The sequence below is a fragment of the Cheilinus undulatus genome, linkage group 23 (assembly GCF_018320785.1).
Source record: "Cheilinus undulatus linkage group 23, ASM1832078v1, whole genome shotgun sequence".
NCBI classification, from domain to species: domain Eukaryota; kingdom Metazoa; phylum Chordata; class Actinopteri; order Labriformes; family Labridae; genus Cheilinus; species Cheilinus undulatus.
In genome coordinates, this window is record NC_054887.1 from 28,705,782 (window position 1) to 28,729,186 (window position 23,405).

At 39.0% G+C, this 23,405-nt stretch overlaps 1 protein-coding gene across 2 annotated transcripts in view; it reads left to right on the forward strand.

Moving 5' to 3' along the window:
* rassf3 (Ras association domain family member 3) overlaps nt 1-23,405 on the forward strand; it is a 104,576-nt gene that overhangs the window by 27,669 nt on the left and 53,502 nt on the right. The window contains exon 1 of one of the 2 annotated variants that reach the window (XM_041780657.1): nt 22,186-22,681. The exons of the other annotated variant lie outside the window; for it this stretch is intronic. Within the exon in view, the coding sequence (XP_041636591.1) occupies nt 22,559-22,681 (123 nt within the window). The 5' untranslated portion in view covers nt 22,186-22,558. Of the gene's footprint in view, nt 1-22,185; nt 22,682-23,405 lie in introns of those variants that run through there. 2 annotated transcript variants of the gene reach the window in all.

A 23,405-nucleotide genomic window follows, 5' to 3' on the forward strand; every position in this document is an offset into this window, starting at 1 on the left:
AAGCAGCATTTTAAATTGCGAGGACTTTGAATATCCCACCATCTACAGCCCATAATATCATCAAAAGATGTTTGTGATCTTCTGGCCTTCAGGGGCCACTGCATTAAAAACAGTCATCGTTCTGTACTGGAAATCACTGCATGGGCTCAGGAACACTTCCAGAAATCTTTGTCTGTCAACACAGTTGGCCATACCATCCACAAATGACAGTTTAAAGCTGGATCATGCAAAGAAGAAGCCATCTATGCACAGGATCCAGAAATGTTACTGTGTTCTCTGGGCCAAAGCTCATGTAAAATGGACTGAGGCAAAATGGAAAACTGTTTTGTGGTCAGATGAATCAAAATGTGAAATTTCTTTTGGAAACCATGGGCGCTTTGTCCTGTGGACTCAAGAGGAGAAGGACCATCCAGCTTGTTATCCTGACTCAGCTCTAAAGCCTGCATCTCTGATGGTATGGGGTTGTATTAGGGCCTGTGGCATGGGCAGCTCACACAGCTGGAAAGGCCCTAGCAATGACAAAAAGTAGAGACAGGTTTTAGAGCAACATTTGCTCCCGTTCAGACGTCTCTTTCAAAGAAAGCCTTGGCTATTTCAGCAAGACAATGCTAAATGACATACAACATCCATCACAACAGCATGGCTTCACTATAGACAAGTCAGGGTGCTGAACTGGCCTGACTGCAGTCCAGATCTTTTACCAAGAGAAAACATTTGCCCAGGACTGTTGAGCAGCTAGAATCAGACAAGAATGAGACAATATTCCTCCCCTCTTGTGTAGAGGAGATGCTACTCAATGATAAACATGGGCTCGTCCCTACTTTTTTGACATGTGTTACTGTCATCAAATTTGCATGAGCTAATGTTTTTTTGGAATTGGGGTTGACTTTGGTCCTAAGAGTTGCTGTTTAAACCCAAAAGAACCAGATTTAGCAACCTGGTGTATCCTGATGAAGAGGGAGCTGTAAACTTACAGCTTCCTCCACATTGCTGCTATTGCATCTCTAATATCCCTGTATCTGAGTCTCAACCGTCTCCTTCCTCACTATCATAAATCTGGTTTTATTCTGCTCTTCCTGTAAACAAACATCATCACCATCCTCTTATCAAACCTCTCTCTTCCTCTTCATGATTACTCTGAATCTTCCCGTCTGTGCAGTCCTCTAATCAGATGTCTATTGTGTTAAAGAGATGTGAACAGGGCGGAGGCTTACCTGACTGAGAGAGAACCCTTGTAGCTGTCTTCAGATATGGAGTTCACAAGCATGGGATGAATGTTAGGCCTTTAAACCTTGAGCTTTGACCCATGACCTCCAAAATGCAGTCACTTTATTACGAATCAGAGTGGACATTTGTGCAAAGTTGAGGAAAACCCTAAAAGCATTAAGATATCACACTCATAAGGAAGGCATGAACATTCAGCCCAGTGACCGTGACCTTTCATCTTTAATAAACATCAGGTCAGCTTAAATCAGAGCAGACATTTGTGTAAAGTTTGCAGGAAACTCCTGAAAGCATTCTCCAGTTATTGTGTTCACAAGAATGGCCCAGAGAAAATAAAGCTTCTGGCCCCAGATATCACCACTATAGAAGCATAAAAACACTCATTCACTGACTGAATGTACAGTTAACAGTCTGCTTCAGCTTTTGAAGAAAATTTGTACCATTAAATCTCTTTTTCATAATGTAATCCATCCCCTACAGCGTGCAAACACACTGAGAGTCAAAGAGAGTCAAAGACAGCCGACACAGGAGCAGAAAGATGAATAATCTAAAGCAGAATATCAGTGTAATCTTTGTGGATTGTGGAGGATTAACTCCTCGGTCACATGCAGGTCTGATGGACAAAGCTCCCCCGTCATCAGCTGCCTGTAGTAGAAACAGGACACCAGCAGACGGATTAGAGACCTGACAGCAGACGGGCCCCATTGATTTCATTCATTTTATGCTCCTAACGTGTTTCAGCAGGCCAGCAGGGCAGATAGAAGGTGTTTTATATCTTAGATAGGCCAGCTGAGCCTCTCATCACCTCTGAGGAGTCTTTCAGAATCACGTGAAACATGTATTTGTAATTTCTTGCTTTTTCCTCCTAACTTTACATAAATTATTGTCAAAAATAAGTAGTACATAAAAATATAGATCAATACAAGCAGAAAAAAATTAGTGCATGTTTCATGTTACCATATCCTGCACAACTTTAAAGAGTAACTAAACCCCCAGACCACTTTCATCAGCTGAAAACCATTATTCACTACTCAAACTTAAGAAGCAGCTGCATGAAGATTTCTATGTCAGGTTTAGAAGTTTAGGAAAATGTTGACTTTACAATGTCATTCAGTGCTGGATGTGACAGCACTCAGTGGCCTAATCTAAACCTAAGCTAGCTTAGCTGTTGATGCTAACTGTTAATTATCCTGGTGTCTTACCATGGATGATGATGAAAGCTGGTGTTGCTGCTGTGTTTTACCTTGTTTTTGCGCAGCGTGCATACTGCATGACTCATGTCCATCTCAAACCCCAAAAAATTCAGTTCTTTTGCTTTCCGACTTGCCGGCAGCAGGCAGACTTTTTCATCCATGTTACCAGCAGTTTGTTTTGATCTGAAGCATGCACTCTATCATGCATTTTACCCTCTACTTCCACCTTTTGGGTGTTTCGTTAACCACATCATCAAGGATGTGTATTTCAAAATCGCCACCACAGCATTTGGGGCTAAATTGATTCAGTATCATCTGTGTGGATGACACATGTCAATATATTTCTTGCCTTTTAGAGATATACATATTTATAACCTAGTTCAAAAAACAAGTCTGGTCAGAGTTGTCTTTATGTGCACACACTGTACAGGGATTTAATGTTTCTATAACTTTGTTTGTTTTGGGGGGTTTATTGCTGTTTGTCAGGAGGCTCAATGCCCATTTAAATTCCACCTCTTTGTCTGTTTAGAGTCAGTTTGAGAGAACATTTTCCCACCCGCAAGGGGGTCGGGACAATTCTTCCCACTTGCCACTACTGATGCCTCTTTTGATCCGTCATTGCCATTTTTTTTATTTTTTACCACTTTTTTACTACTTTTACGCCCATTTTTGACAGTTTAACCAACTTCTGCCTATTTTTCTGCCTCAGTTAACCAATATTTAAATTTTTCTTCCCATTTCACCAAATTTTCCACCCATTTCAGCCACTTTTTTATCCCCTTTTACCAATTTTTATGCCTGTTTATGCCACTATAACCCATTTTTCCATTTTTTGCTCATTTTTGCCACTTTTATCTGTTTTCCTGCCACTTCTAACACATTACTGCTACTTTCAAAATCCAATTTCCACCATTTTTTGCCACTTATAACCCATTTTAATTCTGTTATTAAGAAAAGTAATGCACATTTTTAAGAAGGCTTTTTACCATGGCACAAAATGATTTTAAAAATCTGTTTCTTAGATAAGAATCGGTTTGATTCAGGTTAAAATATGGATATCACAGTTTAAGTTTACAATTGACCATGATTTTGCTGACCTTCATGGTCTATTCTTGATTGTCCATGACTGTGTTGAACACCTGCAGGTACACTGGGGTCCCTGGCACCGTGTTCTGGTCAGTAACTTACAAATAAGCTGAACTTTAGTCAGGAGGCTTAAGGACCCATCTTAAATCCACCTCTATGACCATTTTTAGATTGATATAAAGTTTGAAAGAAAGTTTTCAATATGACTGCCTTGGATTGGCTTCAAGAGCCCCCTTCAGTGACCAAATGGCGTACGCCGCTCAGGGTTGGTCCAGTGTTTTATACTTCCAGTACTTAAAGTCACATCCTTTGCCTTCGATTCTGCTCTCATAGATTAAATTTTTTTCCCACCAACTCGACCTAAAAACAAGTAAATGGAGCCGAGTTCCTCTTGACTAGACCAACCATGGTAGCTGTAAAAACAGTCTCAATCTCAAATGTCCAGACTGGAAAATGCCAGCTCAGTGTGAATACGAAGCCAAAAAACATAGGAGAGGATGTTGGAAGGGAAGGGTGGAAAACAAGTCTGCAAAAATATAAGTCCAGGTTTAAAGTGGAGAAAATGTGCAGGAGTCAGGAGTCTTAGAAAGACAGTTCTAAGTCATTTTGTGCTGTGTTTGAGGGAGTTTCCGAGGTAAACAGATGAGTATCAGGGTGGGACGCTACAACAGACTCCTCAGTGTGCATGCTCGCTTTGCACCATGGATTTTTGTTAGCTCTTATCGGACCCGTCCTTATCCAAGTGCACAATCTCAGCCTTAGATATGGACCAGGCAGGATAAGAGTCCACTGTAAATGACACACATTCATCATTCATTCAGCTTTCACAGAGCAGAGAATCACTGATTGTTACTGTCAGAAAAATAGAGAAAGAAAAATGCCAATGACTTGATGCACGTCAACAAATCTTAGAAGAAAGCGCTCGGTTTAATGGTTTTAAATCCCCCAGTGATTCGTTCATGCATGCTATGATGTTTCACATTTCTGTTCAAGGGTTGAAATGTTCTTAAAAACATCTTTTAAATCCTTTGACGGAGGGAGAAACTGCTCCAGAGTGAGACGGATTGTGTTGGCAGGCTAGGAAAATCTTATCACGCCAATAAATCTCATCTCATTGAATGAAAGCGCGTGTTGGTGTGCATGTTTTTGTGTTTGCTGGTGGCTCTTTATCCCTCACAGTTCTGTTATTGTGCTGCCTCTGCAGAACAGTTCTTTTCCACTGTGAGAGCTCAGGCCAGCTGCTGCTTCCTCTTTATCCTGTTAGATCTCAACTAATTCAATTCACGACCCAGCAGAAAAATATTGTTCCTTCATGAAAGGGCAATTTCCCCCAAATGACCCCCATTTAATCTGCTAAAACCTGCTTTAGAGTAAACTTTGAGGATAGAAACCTTTTTATGCAGCCTTAAATGTGGGTTTACTGGAGTGAAGTGAGTTTAACCTTCGCCACCTTCCTCTCAGGGGTGGAGTGAGTAACCTTACATCCTGGAAAACTGCAAACAACCGCCCATACTTAAGAGGCAGCCATTTTTCTTAGACATAACACACAAAGTGGAGCGTTAAAAGGCAAGTTATGATGTCTTAGGTGTGTATCTTGCATAGTGTTTTGGGTAGATGGGATATTTCGGAAAACGACTGCATGAGATTTTTAGTCGTTTAAAAAAGCACCAGGACAAATATGTATCATATGTTAAAATATTACAACATATGGCTGATTTAATGAGGTCAAAATAGAACCAAATGAGAGCAAAGAGTGACTCTTCTTGTGGACCTGAGCCAAAGATGAGGATCTCTTAAAGCTCAGAGCTGCATTTCACCCTTCCCTTCTGACAAGAATGAAGACATTCTCTAGTCGCGAATGTGGGAAAAGTAAGCGTTTGGTGGGTAAATTACGCTCAGAGCTTAGAAAACAGCAGCTTTTCTTATGTTTGATTGATATCTCTGTTTAATATGAAAGTGACTGCTAAACTTGACTGAGGAGGCATCATCTTGAGGTCTAGATCTTTTGGGAGGTCGGGTGGATTAGTGTGGAAGGTGAGAAGTCCCGTTAGGTGAGAGGTTAGGGCTCTGGGCGTAGACGGGTTAGCAGAGGTGAAAGGTCAAACTTTGAGGAATGTGTCATATTTAGAAAACCAAAAACGACAGAGGCAGAGAGACAGGGTAGAGGTGTTAACTCTTTCCCCTCAGGCTCTGTGACTTCACTCTGTAGAGACGCTGGTTCCTCGTAGGTGAGTGTTACTGAGAGACTTTATTGACGTGGGTTTGAGCACGTGAACAGGTGTGGGTTTTGGTGTGAGGAGTTGTTTCTTTTTATCTGGGGGTGGGGGAGGGTCTATGAGGGAACTAATTTGAAGGCAGTAGGAGTGTTGATAGGGGTGTGTGTGTACGTTTACGACTTTAAACGTGAGAAGCAACAGTGAGTGTGTTTCAGTTTTACATCACCTTCATCAGCTCTACTGACTGTAGTACTTTCCTTTAATCTCAGTTGAAATGGTAAGAGTGGACTTGATCATTTTATATCAGTATGAGCACAAAATGGCACAAATATGGCTTTAAAACAAACGCCATGACAAGTAAAGAAAGAGATACTGTGACAAGCCTAAGACAGTCTGGCTGCAGACTGCAGCTCTCAGACCACTACTGTGACACGCTGCCTTTGTCAGGACAGAAATACACGCTAGAACCTCAAAATAAAATGAGATTGAATCTGGTTAGCTTTAGTAAAGATACCAAAAGATAAAAGTCAAAAACTGTTTCCAATTTAGTCGATTTTTGCTTAAATTTGGGGGTAGGTCCGAAAATTAATTACAAAACATTAAATACAGCCTACTGGAGAGTCTACTTACTGGAAAATGCTTGTCCACGATGAAAACCATCTACCTCCTCCAAGGTTATAGCTCAAGAAGCTATGTTAGCTTTGTGGCTAACATAGCTAGAAGCTTACCTAGATAATATAAAGTTAGCAAAGCTACTTTAGCTTGGTAATCTACTCTCTCACATAGCTAAGTAGCTAACATAGCTAAAGCTAAAGCAAAAGTGAACATCTAAATTAGCTATGTAGCTAATGGAGCTACTTAGTTAACCTAGTTAATTCTAAAGCTAACAAAGCTATGTTAGCTGGGTAATCTACGAAGTAACGTAGCTAAGTAGCTAACAGATAAGGCTTAAGCTAACAGGACTATGTTAGTGGCATAGGCTGTGAAGTAATGTAGTTAAAAGGCTAACATAGCTAAGGCTACAGCTAACAAGCAACATTAGCTACATAGCTAATGAAGCTACATAGCATATTTAGCTAATCTAGTTTATTTTAAACCTAAAAAAAGTAATGTTAGCTATGTAAGTTACTAAGTTATGTAGCTAAGTAGCTTATATAGCTAAAGTTAACAAGGGCATGTTAGCTAGGTAATCTACTAGGTAACATAGCTAAGTAGCTAACATAGCTAAGGCTAATGCTAATGAAGCAGTGAAAGCTATGTAGCTCATGTAGCTATATAGTTAATATAATTATTTTAAAGCTTACAAAGCTATGTTATCTCCATAAGCTACCAAGTAATGTAGCTTAGAAGCTAATGTGGCTAAGGTTAAAGCTAACCAATTTTTATAAGCAACATTTATAACTTAGCTACATTGCTAGCTTAACAAAATTTAAAGCTCACAAAGGTATGTTAGCTATATAAGCAAGTTACTTAATGTAGCTACATAACTAACCCAACTAAGGCTAAAGCCAACAAGTTAGAACATTGGCTATGTAGGTAACAAAGTTGAAGACTGTACACCTTTTACTCATAAACCTTTATTTTAATTACGTAAAATAGCTTTGTAGCTAATTTGTTGCTGCATTGGCACTGTTAGCTTTTGTTAAGTGGGCTAAAGCTTGTTTTAGCAATATCTCCTTAGCTATGTTACTTATGTAGCATGTTGTAGCTTCACTGGCATTAGCTACATTTTCTCAAGCTTATGTTGCTAAAGCTATAGCTAATGTGGCTACATTGGCTAGTAATGTTATCTATGTAGCATGTTGTAGCATGTAGCGTGTTGCAACTTTACTTTGAAGTAAGTAGTATGTGTCTCTTGAAATAAACATGGTCAGAAAATGATGTTTGAAGAGCGCTGTGTTGCACAACATAAGGAAGATTTATCATCTGTCTGATGGCGTCTGAGAACACTCAGAAAGGAATAAACCCAAAGCCTGAAGGTATAACCACACAGAATCACAAGCTTTGAGATGCTAATTAGAAGCAAATTAGAAACTGTGTGTTGCAAGAGAGTATAGGTAGACCTAAAACACCAATGAGGTAGTGTGTCTGCTTTGTTTTGCTGCTCCAGGTGTCAAATATCCAACCTGAGCTCTGTGTAGCCTCAGGGACTTTGAAACTGATCCACAAATTACACTAAAGCAGCTGTATGAGGTGTACTATTACACATAACCCACACATGTGCAGGTAGTCACAGTAAATATTTGATTGTCAGACACTGCTGTACATTATTTAGAGAGCATTTGTGTGTGAAAGTGAGGCCCAAGTCATCCATGTGTCCCTCCACCCTGGAGGCCCACTTTTTCATCCTGGCAGACAAAACAGCGAGTGTCTCGTGATCAAAGAGAACAGGAATGCTGCCAGAGGATCACACGCCACCCCGGTGTATCACATAATCACAGACAGACAGTGAGAGTGAGGAGGTAGCCCTGAAAGTTACAGTGCAGCTGGTCAGGAAGAGTTGCACGCCTGTTGATGGTTAAAGGGAGAGGGACAGCATGAAAGAAGATATAAGGATCTCTTTGTTAGCCTGCTTAGATTAAGGCCACTCTTGAAAGAAGATTCATCAATCTTCTTTACAAAAATTAAACCCAGATGTTACCAGAAAACTTGGATTATACTTACAGGTGGACACCAATGGTCTAGTGGTTAGGTTGGGCCCCATGTGTGGAGGCTATAATCCTCTCAGATCTGTGGTTCCTTCCCTCGTCACTCCATGCCTTTTACGCATGTCTAGGACAAAAATTGAGACTGAAGTAAGGCATAGATGTGGCAAGTGAGCTGCCTTAGGTCACTGTCAGGCGGGAAGGAGGATTAACAGAACCCCTGTTGTGCTCTGGATGTCCTTGCATATTACCAGGGGCATGGGGAAATAAGCTATTAAAAAACAGCAAATCCACATGTTTAGGGCAGAGTGGGTGGCAGATGTGGTGAGTAAACATGGCCTAGGGTACTATACTAGCAAGTAGTAGGGTTGCTCCTTAGCTAACATAGCTAAGGAGCAACCCTAAAGCTAACAAAGCTATGTTAGTTATGTAATATACCATGTAATGTAGCTAAGAAGCTAACATATCTAAGGCTTAAGCTAACAAGCTTTGTAGTGACATACGCTATTAAGTAATGTAGCTAAGTAGCCACAATAGTCAAGGCTACAGCTAACAAGCTACATCAGCTATGTAGCTAATGAATCTAAGTAGCTAATCTAGCTAACCATACTACCATAGTTAGATTACAGCTAAAAAGCAACATCAGCCATGTAGCTAATGAAGCTGCTTAGCTAACCCATTTAATGTAGTCAATTCTAAAGCTTAAAAAAGAAATGTTAGCTATGTAAGATAAGGTGAACAGGCTCAACCAAGGGTATTATCCTGGCGGCGAGTAGGGTTACTAATTAGCTAACATTGCCCATCTAATTAATTCTAAAGCTAACAAAGCCATGTTAGTTATGTAATCAGCTATGTAAAGTAGCTAAGAAGCTAATTTAACAAAGGCTTAAAATAACAAAGGTAAGTTTGCTATGTAATATACTAAGGAATGTAGCAAAGTAGCTAACATAGCTAAGGCTTAAGCTAACAAGCAAGGTTAGTAACATAAGCTATTGAGTAATACAGCTAAGTAGCCACCATAGTTAAGGCTACAGCCTACAAGCTAAATCAGCTATGTAGCTAATGAAGCTACGTAGCTTAACAAGCTAACCTAGTTTATTCTAAACCAAAAAAGTAATGTTGGCGAGTAAGTAAGATGTGGCGAGTTAGCGCGGTCTAGGGTACTATCAAGGCAGGTAGTAGGGTTGCTACTTAGCTAACCTAGCCCACCCAATTTATTCTGAAGGTTACAAAGCTATGTTATTTATGTAATTTACTGTTGTGCTAGCTAAGTAGCTAATATAACTAAGGATCCAGCAAACAAAGCAGCACTTTTACAGCACTTTGAATGAAAGCGCTTTATAAATAAAAATTATTATTATAATTATTAAAGCTATGTTTGCTAGGTAATCTACTCAGCAATGTAGCTAAGAAGCTTACATTGCTGAGGGTTGGGCTAACACGTTAAGTTAGTGACATATGTTTTTAAGTAGTGTAGCTAAGTAGTTACCAAAGTAAGGCTAACGCTGACGTCAGCTATGTAGCTAATGAAGCTACTTAGCTAACCTAGTTAACTCTAAACCTAAAATAGCAATGTTAGCTAAGATGTGGTGAGTCAGCACAGCCTAGGGTACTATCCTGGCGGGTAGTAGGGTTGTTACAAGCTCCTGGTCATGCTGTGGATGTCCAAATAGTGGAGAAATCGCTGGTGGCCTCCTGGCATATTACCAGGTGTGAAAAGGCCAGAATAAAAAGAGATGCCATCGAGCTTGACCTTGGCTGCTGAGCAACACATGTACATCTACTTGTGGTAATTTTGCCGCTCTCCAGCCTCAGGTCGTGGCATGTTGGGCCCTGCGGTGAGTCTTTAGTGGCCCACATGCCTTGAACTTATGCACAAGACTGTACATCACCGCTGTAGTGAAAAATGCTCTGTCTCTCTTGCTCTTTCCTCTAGCAAGAGCTTTGGGTTGAAATATGACTGTTTGTCTTTTTGTTTTACATCACTATGATATTTCTCAGTACTGTTGAACATTTAATGTATCCATTTTGTTTTGTTCCAAACACAGAAAAGTATCATCAAGTAATGAAGTGACAACCTTGTTATGAAGTAGCAAAAACATGAATGCATGCATTAAATTAAAGCACAGGCAGCTCAAACTGCTCTTTAGTTGAGTGCTTGAGTAAATCTACCTCGTCAGTTCAACAAAAACAGAGATTGCAACATTGCAGCAGCAATATTTTAAAAGCTTATGAGCTCAAAATAATAATGTTGTCCAGAGTTCATGCAGTAGGTGTTTTGGAAAAACAAATTGCTCAATGCTCAGAGAATTACAGATGGATTTTCCTTTCTTCAAGATTACAGGAGGATTTGTTGTTGGGAATTTTGCCCAGAAAGGCTTTGTAAACAAAAACTCACCAGCGTCTGAGTTTGCAAAAAGCAGGCCCATTGAGTTTGGATAAAGAATAAAAAAGTGAATGAGAGTTAGAAGGAGACAGACCCACCAGTGTGGGCGATAAGCGGCCTAAAACAAACAATACAGAGATCAACTGTGCTCACGTCAAGACCTAACATGCATTACGGTCCATGTTGGAGGAAAAGATGGATACAAAGGAGGGAAAGATAGAATTCAGAGCACATATCACTGAAATTATTCACATGGAAGCTATTTCCCTCAGACTCAGGCTCAAAAGCTGCTCAATCACAGCTGTTTTTAAAGTTAGAGCTTATAAATGTTGCAGATATAATAAAAAAATGATTTTAGCACTTCCACTCTGATCTGAAACTGAAAAGAAAATTGACAATGATATAATGGAGAGAGATCAGCCACGATTCAAGTAAGAAAATAGCTATTCGTCAACCTGTACTACCCTGTCCTATCGTTCTGTATCATATTATATGATATGGTCTCATATCTTATCTTACTTCATATTGTATCCTGTTCTTTTCTAACGTCTCTTTTTGTGTTGAATTGTATTGTATCCTATACTTTGCTATCCTTTCCTATCCTTTCATTTCTTTTCATGTGATCTTTAATATCATATTGTAGCACATCATTTTGTATCACATGATATTGTTTTGAACCGTATCCTATTGTATCATTTCATATTGCATCATAACATTATATAAACAACCTGATGCAATGTAATGTAACTTATGTAACGTAACGTAATCGACATGATGTAATGTAACGTTAGCAATGTAATATTGATTAGTGTAACAGAATGTATCAGAACATAACATAACATATTCTACTGTATTGTATTGTAACATATAGTATCATGTTGTATCGTGATGTAACATGTAATATTCGTTTCACATCGTATTTTTTTTTAGAATTGTGTTGTATCGTTTTGAATTATTTTGGATCGTAATGCAACGTAGCACATGGTAAGACAGCATATCATAAAGTGTCATAGCATGTCATATTGTATCCTATTGTGACATTTTGATTTGTGTTATATCGTATCGTCGCAAATTGTTTTATTTCATATCCTATTGGTTCATATTGTAAGGTATCATTATGTTCCACAAATTATCCTTATGTAACGTAGTGTATCGTAATGTATCATAATGCATTGTAGTGTATCGTTACTCACTGTAACATATCCTAATGTTGTATTGTGTCATTCGTATTGAATTAGAACACATTGAATCATTTTGTACCGTAATGTCATGTATTGTATCCTGTTGCTACCCACGGTTGTATTTCATGTTGTGTCCTAAAGTATTGTAACATTTTGTAACATATTGTATCGTAGCCTGTTGTATCAAGTCATATTGTATTGTAATGTAACATATTGAATCGTAACATAATGAATTGTATCATAACATAATGTAATGTAGCATCACATTTCATAACATATCGCATCATATCCTGACATACTGAATAGTATTGTATCATCACATATTGTATCATGATGTAACATAATATGTAACACGCGTAATGTAATGTAACACATTAGTATATGATAACGTAGCATAATACAATATTACGTAGCATAATACAATATTACATAAGATGATGGTAAGATGATGAAGGTGACTATACATAATGTAACACAACATAATGTAACACAACACAACGCAACATAACGCAACAAAACATAAATCATAACGTAACGTAACATAACGTAACGCAACATTACATAATGCACTATAACGTAATGCAATATAACGTAATGCAACATAATATAATGCAACATAATATAATGCAACATAATGTAATGCAACATAATATAACACAACAAAATGTTATTCAGCATAACATAATGTAACATAACGCAACTTAATGTAATGCAACATAACATAATGAAACGTAATGAATCATATACTATCGTATCCTGTAATTTTCTATTGTTTTGTATGGTATTGTATCATGCATCGTATCACATCACATATTGTATCGTATCCTATTGTAATAGTAGCCCAGCTACTTAGTCTGCAGGAAGGCATCCCTTTCAGTAGCTTTTCATTTACATCTATCTTAAATAACTTTATTGTTCTTTATTTACACATATAGAAATAACAGCATGACTTTAAGGTTGTAAATAAATGAACCCCCTTTGATTTTGGTGCTTGGACAGTGCATTATTCTCATCCCCCAGGTTACACAGATGTAAGGTGAGGCAGGTCTGTTTGAGCCTGTTGCTTCTTTGAAACCAGATTAATGTTTAACCAGACCTTCAAATAAAGAAACCCAGTGGTGTTTCTCACAGGACAGAGAGTGTAAATAGCATCCAGACATCACAAGAGACCAAAACCTTTTCAGGAAACTCCATCTGATTTAAACTTAACCCAAGAAACACAATATTGTCTGATTAAATATAAACCACAACCAGAAATACTTTATTTACACCAAGGGGGAGATTCAGCCATTACAGCTGCTATTATGCAGAATATAGCAGTAGAGAAACAGGAATATGAATTGAAAAATGAATTAGAAGAAATATAGAAATGAAATAAAGTGTCAGCCAATTAATTTACAAATAAGTAATAAAGAATAGGGTTAAATTGTGTGCATGCAGTCTAAAAAAAACCCTCCCAGTGTTTGTTTCTGAAGTGAGTAGGATCGTTGTGGTAGAATCAGTGGGAGTAAACCAAAAATAAATCAGCAGTGACCATTTGCTTTGGGCTTTAGGTTGGAAACATGAGGACCAGCCCTCTCTGAGGAATGTGTGTAATGTATAACTACGAGCTACAGATCATCCATCTCTGCAGAAACCACCGACCACATTCTGCAAAACCAACCACTCTGAACCTCTTTACTCCTGTCATGCTTCTCATTATAAAGCTGTAACTCATGTCCTTCATGCCGTGATTCCATGCTTTACCTTTCTTCATGGTTTTAAGTTTAATTTCTGACATAAACTCATTATATAAAAGTGTTTACTGCCTCTGAACACCTCTACCAATACTACTGTCAATAATTGCACTACTTTTGCTTTGTTTCTTGATTTATCATGCTTCCATCAATCCTATTTTAGTCACTGTTTCTTTGTATTCAACCTTCATCTGGTGCAGCCATAGTAATTACAGTGCACTGATCTCTGCTGGAGATCAGGCCAAGGCCAGAGGCATTATGTTTACAGGTTATGATCCATATGTACATCTGTGCCTCTGTCCATCCGGGCCATTCTTGTGAGCACTATTATCTCAAGAATACTCAGTCAGATTTTCATCAAACTTTGCACTTAAGTTTACTCTGACCCAGGGATGAAATGATCAGATTTTGGTGGTCATAGGTTAAAGGTTAAAGGTCAAGGTCACAGGGCACATGAGCTGACTTCTTGACCCATCACTGTACTTAATATTTTTCTACAGTTAGGAGAAAAATTTAGATTTCTTTCTGCACAGAAACCTGGGTTTCAGTTGAAGTTAATCATTACAGTAATCAAGGCCACCCATAAGGGGGGGATAAAGGAGCGAGATTTCTGGGGCCCAGACCGATGGGAGGCCATTGGAAGTCAGCAAAACATGGACCATTTTAAAGTTCAGCTGTGATAACAAAATTTGATATATGACCTTAATAATAAGCACTCTTACCAAATAAAGAAAGACTGAACTTTATTTTTGCAATATAACCTTATTCAAAATGTAACCTCCTTTTCTTAAACCAAACTACCTTTTTCTTCTATTGTTTTTTTTTTTGCTAATGTTTACAATGTGGGTAAGCAAATGGACTAAAACATTTGAAAAGTAATGTCAGACCTTATAGCTAGGCCATGATGTTAACAAACATCAGGTTGCCGGATAATTAAGTAGAGGGAACTGAAATAATGTTAAGGGAAAAGTAATGAGATAATTGGTGACTAAAATGGGATATTAGTGGAACAGATGGTTAAAGAAAGGCAAAAAGGGGCAAAATTGGTGGGAAAATGGTGAAAGTTGGTTAAAATGTAGCTAAAATTGTATAAAAGTCGAAAAATTTGGAAAACCTCTGAATAAATGGGCAAAAACAGTGATGTAAAGGGGTGAAAGAGTGACGTGAATAAGTGATTTCAACATTAGAACTCAATGGTAGTTTGCCACAGCTCTGAAATGAGGTAACTATTAGCCTGGATGCTAGCACCAATGCTGCTGATCCAACACACATGCATTGATATGGGGAGGGCTCATTCATTGAGTTTTTCAGGGGCCCAGATAATTCTGTGGGCAGGTCTGACAATACTCAATATATGCTTAAATGTAAATGATTAATATATATTCAAATACCAAAATATTTATAAAGTGATACCATTTCAGCACTTCTACTATTGAGTCTGGGTATTTGTAGGCTTTCAAAATCAATTTCTGTAGCTTTGAGTGATATCAAATTTTGTTTTGCTTGCATTTAGAACAACTTTAAGAGTAATAAAGGAATTTTAAGACTGTTAAAGGTCACCTATTTTACCCCTTAAAGACAGGTTTATATCGGTCTCAGAGGTCCCTAAAACGTGCCTGTTGAGTTTGCTGCTTAATTAACACTCCAGTATTGGATTTTTGCATGTCTAAGAACCCCTCTGTTTCAGCCCTGCTCAGAACGAGCTGTTTCTGTGTCTGTGGCTTTAAATATTAAATAGCCATCTGACTCCGCCCCTCTCAGAAGTTGGCTTAATTGATGTGACTCTCCTGATCCTCAGCTGAGAGGAGGATCAGGAGAGGAGGGTGGGGCTTTCTTCCAAACTGAACCATGGGGCGGGGCTAACTCCCCACATGACATCATGAGGGAAAATCTGAGAACGGCTTGTTTTAGCACATATCTTCTGAAATGTGGTTAACGAGAAGGGAGCGGAATGGATTTTTTGATTCTTTGGGGTTATTTTTGCTCAAAAAGCCTGAAAAGGTGTATTTTCCATAATATGTGACCTTTTGAAGCAAGTTGCAGTTTCTCCACAGCCATATGTGCAGTCAGCAGATTAATTGTAAATGCAGTCGTCTGCATAAAAATGAACATTATAGTCTGTGACAGAGGAAATGTTATTATGTAGAATGTAAATAAAATAGGAACCAGAGCTGATTCTTGTGGGACACCTTTTATTCCAGATAAGATTGGATGTTTCCAGCCTTTTCTCACTGAGGTAGTTATAAAACCGATCACAGTTTGGTGCACCTGAGAGAAAGGATGCATAACACTGTAGTAATTTGATTTTCATGGGAAAGTTTTGGTCTTTTCCTCCTCTTTTCAGTTTGTGCTCTCGTGTCAGCCTTACAGTACGGCGTCTGCATGTGAGTCATGAGACGACCTCCCTGGAATCTCAGAAATGTTTCGCCAGAGCGACTCCACGCCAAACTGACTGGACGGCAGATTAACTCCACTGACCACACGCACACTTGCAGCTCTTTGAGGGGCTCTCGGGCCCGTGCAGTGAAGGGCCGTGGGTCTTCTGGTGCTGTCACAGAGAGAGTGAAATACCACGTGGGTGGGAAACCTCGTCAGGGTTAATTTCACACATTCACCAGGTCAGCGACCATGGGCAGAGTTTGTGTTCATGTGAGTGTGTGAACAGACACCCGACATGTTAAAGCAAAGCTGGTGGCACAATAGAGGAGATTTACTAGTGTTCATTCAGTAGGTTTGTACAGTTGTATTCACTGAGACATCATAAAGAGGCAAAGGAGATTAAAAGGATGCAAATAATGTCAGATTTTTTTTTAAGAAGACATGAAGGAAATGCAAAAATAAGATGGTATCAACCCCTACAGCTGAGCTGTTCAAGCTTATAGATGCATCTCTGCAGAATTTTAAAGGACAAGATGCTGGTTTGGCTGCCCCACATGAGCCGTATTTATTTTTATTCCCTTCCTAACCCTGCTGGTTTGAAATTAGAGCCTGTCTATCTCTGAAAATCTCCCAGATTGTCCGCTGATTCTGTGTGTACGATAAAAGTGTGTATGTGTGTGTAAAGCTTGATGTAGAGCAGATGTAGCGTAGATTTCACCCTGCAGCTGAACCTGCTCTGCTAATGGTTTTTGGCCCTTTTATGCAGCAGGGTGGGCTTTTATCTGAACATGCTATATCAAAACTTTTAGCCCTGCTTACATGAGGAGACAAAGTCCTGACGGTGGGCTTGGTTACGTACAGTTTTGATCATCAATGTGCTCAGTAATAGCTCACAGTTGTCGGGGCATTAAGGGGCGATATGAAAGACTGAGAACCACCCAGGCTAAAGTCAAACTCTGATCCGTTTTACTAGCACATAAACCCAGCAGCGAGCCGGGTTTCTGCTCTACTGAACAAACTGAATTAGAGGGTTTAGCATGTTCTTCATGTCTGATGTATGTGGGATGACGACAACATGCAGGCGTATTTATGGACGCACATTAAACCGTATTAGAAACACATTGTGGAGGCTTCTGGGTGTAACTGTGAATTTAGCAACATGAACTCGGCTGTCAAGAGGCCTGCAGACTTATTTTCAGTTCCAAGATGAAAATATTTGCCTTTTTGTCTCTACAACCCCATTTCCAAAAAAGTTGGGACACCGTGTAAATTTTAAATTAAAACGATGATATGTAAATCTCATAAACCCATATGTTATTCACAGTAGAACATAAACAACACATCAGATTTTGAAACTGAGACTTTTTAACATTTAATGAAAACATATTATAGCAACACATCTCCAAAAAGTAGGGACGGGGCAACCAAAGGCTGGAAAAGTAAGTGGTACTAATGAAAAACAGCTGGAGGAGCATTTTGCTACTAATTTGGTTAAATGGCAACAGGTCAGTAACATGACTGGTTATAAGAAGAGCATTTTTGAGGAGGCAGAGTCTTTTAGAAGTAAAGATGGGCAGAGGTCCACCAATCTGCAAAAACCTGTGTCTAAAAACTGAGGAACTATCTCAGAAAAATGTTCCTCTATTTAAAATTGCAAAGACTTTGAATATCCCTCCATCTACAGTCCATAATATCATCAAAAGAGTCAGAGAATCTGGAGAAATCTCTGCACAAAGGAGAGACCATTCAGAAATGCCACTGTCTTCTCTGGGCCAAAGCTCATTTAAAATGGACTGAGGCAAGATGGAAAACTGTTCTGTGGTCAGTCAAATCAAAATTTGAAATGTTCTTTGGAAACCACGGACCCTGTGTCCTGCCAACTAAAGAGATGAGGGACCATCCAGCTTGTTCTCAGTGCACAGCTCAAAAGCATGCATCTCTGGTGGTGTGGGGTTGCATTAGTGCTTATCAGGGCTGGACTGGCAATCTGGCGTACAGGGCATTTTCCCCACTAAGCATTGGCCCATATGGCAGCGGTGGCAGCCTATTGGTTGTTCTTTATAGCGACAGTTTCTTGGCACAATCATGTCTCCTAAACATCCATCTATAGCTACCTATCCCCCCTACTCCGCTTCACCTTGGGAAGTGAAACTAAAGTATGAAACAGATCGATAGGGTATGTATGTCAGTCAAGATTCCGCAAAAGTTGTAAAGACCCTGGAGTCCATACAGTAGACGTAAGTCCACCATACTCACCTCTAACCATAAGTCAGAACAGAGTTGTGTCTACGCCGCCAAAAATGTCAGGGCCAAATTTCCCAATCCCTGGTGTCTATGGTGTGGGCAGCTTACACATCTGGAAAGGCACTATCAATGATGACAGGTAATAGAGGTTTTAGAGCAACATATGCTCCCATCCAGATGTCTCTCTAAGGGAAGGCCTTGACTATTTTAGCAAGACGATGCTAAACCACATACCACATCCATCACAACTGCATGGCTTCACAGTAGAAGAGTCTGCCTGCAGTCCAGACCTTCCACCAACAAAACCAGACTCAGGACTGTTGCAGCTAGAATCCTACATCAGACAAGAATGGGACAGCTTTGCTCTCCCAAACTACAGCAATTGGTTTCCTCATTACCAAGACATTTATGGGCTGATGGATGCTACATGTTTATGAGATTCTGTTTTTGTTTAGTGCTCCAACTTTTTTGGACATGGGGTTGTGCCTCCTGTCCCCAAATGTGGAGTTCTTCAGTCTGACATGATGTCATCTGCAAACTACCTATAGGACTTTTTGTTGCTTGGGTATGAATTCATTTGATTTTAAATGCTGGTACAAGAGAATATTTCAGGACTAAAGCGGCCAAAATGAAAAATTTCAAAAGCTTTCTTCGGGTATTTGGAGCCACTTTACTTCAATCTGTAAATATTTTGGTGTTGACCTTTTACATCCACTTTAGATCACAAAAATAGACTTTATAACTTTGTATTTCCTCCAACAACATTCCTTTCTTCTCTGTCTTTGCCTGCCTTTCTGCACCAAAACCCAAAACTGGTACGGTAAAAACCAAACCACACCACATTCAGACCTCTGATGTGGGTTTGAACAGTTTTTATCCTAAAGACTGCCACTGTCCAGAGCACAGATTTACAAGAAATATCTACAAAAATGACATTTGTTGCCTTGATATTGTCATAAAATACTGTTTTAATGCTTTAATTTCCTGCTTTTTGTCTGTATAGTTGTGTTTATGTGATTTGGTGCAGCTTAGAAGAATTAATCTAGTGTTAAAATAGACATGCGAGCTGTCCTCTTGGAGCCTGAGGCCTCTGCAGGGCTAGCTAGTGAATTAGGAGCCAAGCAGACACTTGTAGGGCCTGTAGACAAAACTGACTATTAAGACACACCTTCAGGGGCTGCAGCTCATTCTCACGGTGTAGTAACATTAAAAAGGTAAGAACAGCTATAATTAGCCTCTTTTGGCTTGGCTGTGCTCATTAAAGCATTTTCTGCAGGTCAAAATAATAAACAAAGTCCTCATTAAAATATTGCTGGTGTAGTTATTGGCACCTTAGTAAATAATGGTTTAAAATGAGTAAAAGATGCAAACTTTACCTCCCACCAACCAGCAGCTCTAAAAGCCTCTAAATGTCTGACTGCTGTTCCACCCAATGAGAAGGGAGCGTTCATGGCCCTCAGCAATTAAACACATGCACACAAAATGCGTCAGTCCGGCAGAGACTTTTAAATGCCTTTGGTGTCTGTATTTTTAGTTTACTTGATTCAAGCAGGAGCAGAGAGAGCACGATGCAGGGGAAAAAGCTCAAAAAGCTCAACTTAGTTTGCTGCCTGTTGATCAAGGTAAGACGACTCGATTTCGCTTTAAAATATTTCTGGGTAGAAATGAGGGCATGGTTGAATCTTTTTTGGTTGATCTGACCTTTGGGTGTCCGTTCTAGGAATGTGAGTGGCTTTATTTTTGACAGTGGTGTGTTTTTAAGCTTTGTTTTGAGGTTTGAGGGTGATTCTGCAGGGAGAGGAAGTTCTGGATTTTGGATAACAGCAGAATATGCAGAGGTCAAAACTGCACAGCACAGATTTTCTTCTTTAGTTCAGGCATTTTCAGTCATTTTGGAGATTTATCACAGAATAAAGCTTCTACGTTTATACTATCAATTTAGATTTATTGCACTTTTAATAACCTATTTGCATCGCTGACATTGTGTTAAACACAGAGAATGTAAGTTCCACCACCAGGGGCCTCCCAATCAAAATGATAACCAAAGATTACATAACCCATCATGGGAGTGATTCTCTGCTACTTCATCAGCCTCCCTTTGTGAAAACAAGCTCCATAGTTAAGACAAACAGGGGAAGCTTGTCAAAAAAACTACTACTAATCAGCACAAAACATGAATGAGATACAGCAACAGAACAGACGCTTCCAGCAGCACCTCAGTGTTTCCTACAAAATGCTGCTGTGAGTGGTGGAGGTAGCAGGTTAAATGAATATTAGCCAACTCCATGGGTTCATTTTTGCACCCCTACTGTTTTTATAAAATATATGAGCAGTATGTTTATAAAGATGCTAAAATAATGCTACATCACATTTTGAAATGTTTCATTCCACACTGAATCATTACAACAACCGATCTGTGCATGCTGGTTTTTATTGCTGAGGATATTATTGAGGATATCGTAACAAAGACTACGAGGTCAGGAAAGCAATGGCATCGAGATTTTGCACATCAGTTGGTGCGTTTACAGGAGGGTTGTAACAGCAGATGTCCCTCTCATGCTCTTTGAACTCTCTCTCTTGTGTGTGGATTATATAAAGTTAAAAACAAGTTGGCAAATATACTTGGGTGGCTGTGAGTATACTTGGCTGGCCCATCTGAGTATTATATATGTGGGAAACACTATGCTTTTTTATGGGGATGCATAATCTTGGATTTTTGCTGATTACCTAAATGCCGCGATGTACTAATAAATTTCAACTAATAATATCATTACGGATATGCAACTGTAGTTCAGACTTAAAACTGAAGTCTTAAAAACACACAATTTTAAGTTTATGCATGAATAAATTAACACATTTCAGCCCATAAAACACACAATTTAAAGTGTAAGAAATGATGGTTAATAAAGGAAAATTGGTCCAGTCTAAAACTCCACTAAGTTGTTTATTTCTACCAATATTTACAGCTGGTATGGGCAGATTTTTATAGCCAAATGGTCACATGTAAATATCAGCAGACATTTTCATACCTGTTTATTCTGATATCATATTGATAATATTGTGAATCCCTACTTCTTTATGTTGCAGCTTTGGACTTAACATCTGGTTTTTCCACAGTTATGATAAACATATCGTGTTGGTCATGGTAGCCAAGAAACATCCTATTACAACTATTAAAATGTAGTTTGTTGGAGATATTTGAGGTTATATAAGTAGTCATTTTTTAGCTCATCTTAAGGCCAATTCACAGTGTTATTAAAGCTGCGATATTAACGCCCCTTGAATGTTTAAACTCCCTATGAAAGTTGCTAAGACATAACAGGCAAGCAAAGTGAAATGCACAGCTGCTAACAGCTGTTCAGAAATTTTTTTGTGAAAGCATTTCACATTGTACTGAAAATTAATTTTACATCTGTAATTATAATTTAGTTTGCACTGCATATGTGCTCTTCTTTGTCCTGCAACTCTGCACAACTTGTCCCTCTCAGCACCAGCACCTGAACATTCTGAATGAAGTCCCTAATGTAAACCAACGATTGCTGGAGTGGAGCTGGTTGGTAATTAGAATCATGCTGAGGCTTATTGTGTGTGTTTCTGCTGTTATTGGAAAATAATAATGAGGGACGGGATGTCTGAAATAAACTACTTGTAAATAAGGGTTCAAAACTTGATATTTTCTTTAAAAAAAATACTAATTTTGTCGGTTAATCGATTCAAAAAGGCTTCATTAAAAGTCTATCCAAAATCATCCTCCGTATCACTCAAACTGGGTATCAAGGCGCTGATTGGCTGCCGGCTAACTGTCATAGATTTGATTGGTTGGCTCCTGTATGGCTCCTCGTAGTGGGCGGGTCCTCACTGTAGGCTGGCTGTCAGAGATAAGTTGGAGCATACATTCAACAGTGTAACGGGATAACAGTTGGACGTCGAGACACAGGGCTTTAACGTTTGATTTTCTTCCTTATCTCTGAAAAAGCGGATTTGTCCTTGAATGCTGGTTGACTTTGTTCTTCTAAACACCTGAGAGGGAGGTTCTCTGTCAGAAAATGGGCTCTTTTGAGTGACTTTTTTGACCATGCCGGTGGACTGAGGCGGGCGTGTTTGACGGGACACCGTTGAGAGGATTTAAAAGAGGAAATCATCCCATTCTGAGCAAACAGACCTCGGTCTATCTGCTGAGCTTGTTTGAAGCTAGTTTCAAGCTAACAGCTGTCTATTTTGGGGGGGTTTAATGCAGCCGAGTTTGAACCGAGTGGTTTTCCCCTCAAATGACGTGGAATAGCACGATGAGCAGTGGCTACAGCAGCTTGGAGGAGGACTCCGAAGAGTACTTTTTCACGGCCAGGACCTCGTTCTTCAAAAAACCATCCGGAAAAGTCACAGAAAGCAAGGTAAACACGAGAAAACATAAGCTTCTTTCATTTTAACCCTCCTTTGTGTGAAGTCGGTGCTGTTAAGAAAAGAAGAGCGACGGTTAGAGTCAGGTTCTCCCTGTTAAAGGGACATTTCACAGAACCTCGTTCGAAAATACGCCTATTTATTATTTCCACGTGTATTTTAAATAAGCCATGCAGTTTTAAAATTAAATTAAGAACTAATTTTATTCTTTTGATATCAAACTTAAATTCGGCATTCATCCAGTATTAAAAGGCACAGCTGTTTATATCAAATAATCACTTGAAAAGTTGGTTCACCTGTCATTTCCTGTTCACTCCGGCCAATGAGATCCAGTCAGGATAAAGGAAAGTTAGCTTGAAAGTTTATCATTTTGCGCATTGATATCTGCGCCCTTTGAGCAGAAAACTAAGGCTGGACAACATAGTCCCAAATCATTTTTAGGCACATTTTAGCTGATATAAAACACACAATATATACCTCATTTTCTGGTCCATAAATAAAAAATACCACGATTAGAAACTTTAATGTGATTCTAGTTAAAATTAAATAATATTGAAACCTGTTTTGTGCCACGGCAACAAAAATAGAAGTCCTAAATACCTGATGTTTGGAAATTTTTCATTTTTAATTGACAAAATTTGCATACAAACTCCTACAGGCTGTCTAAATCATACAAAAACATTGACAACATCTCCATATGTTGAGGTTTTAAAAGAT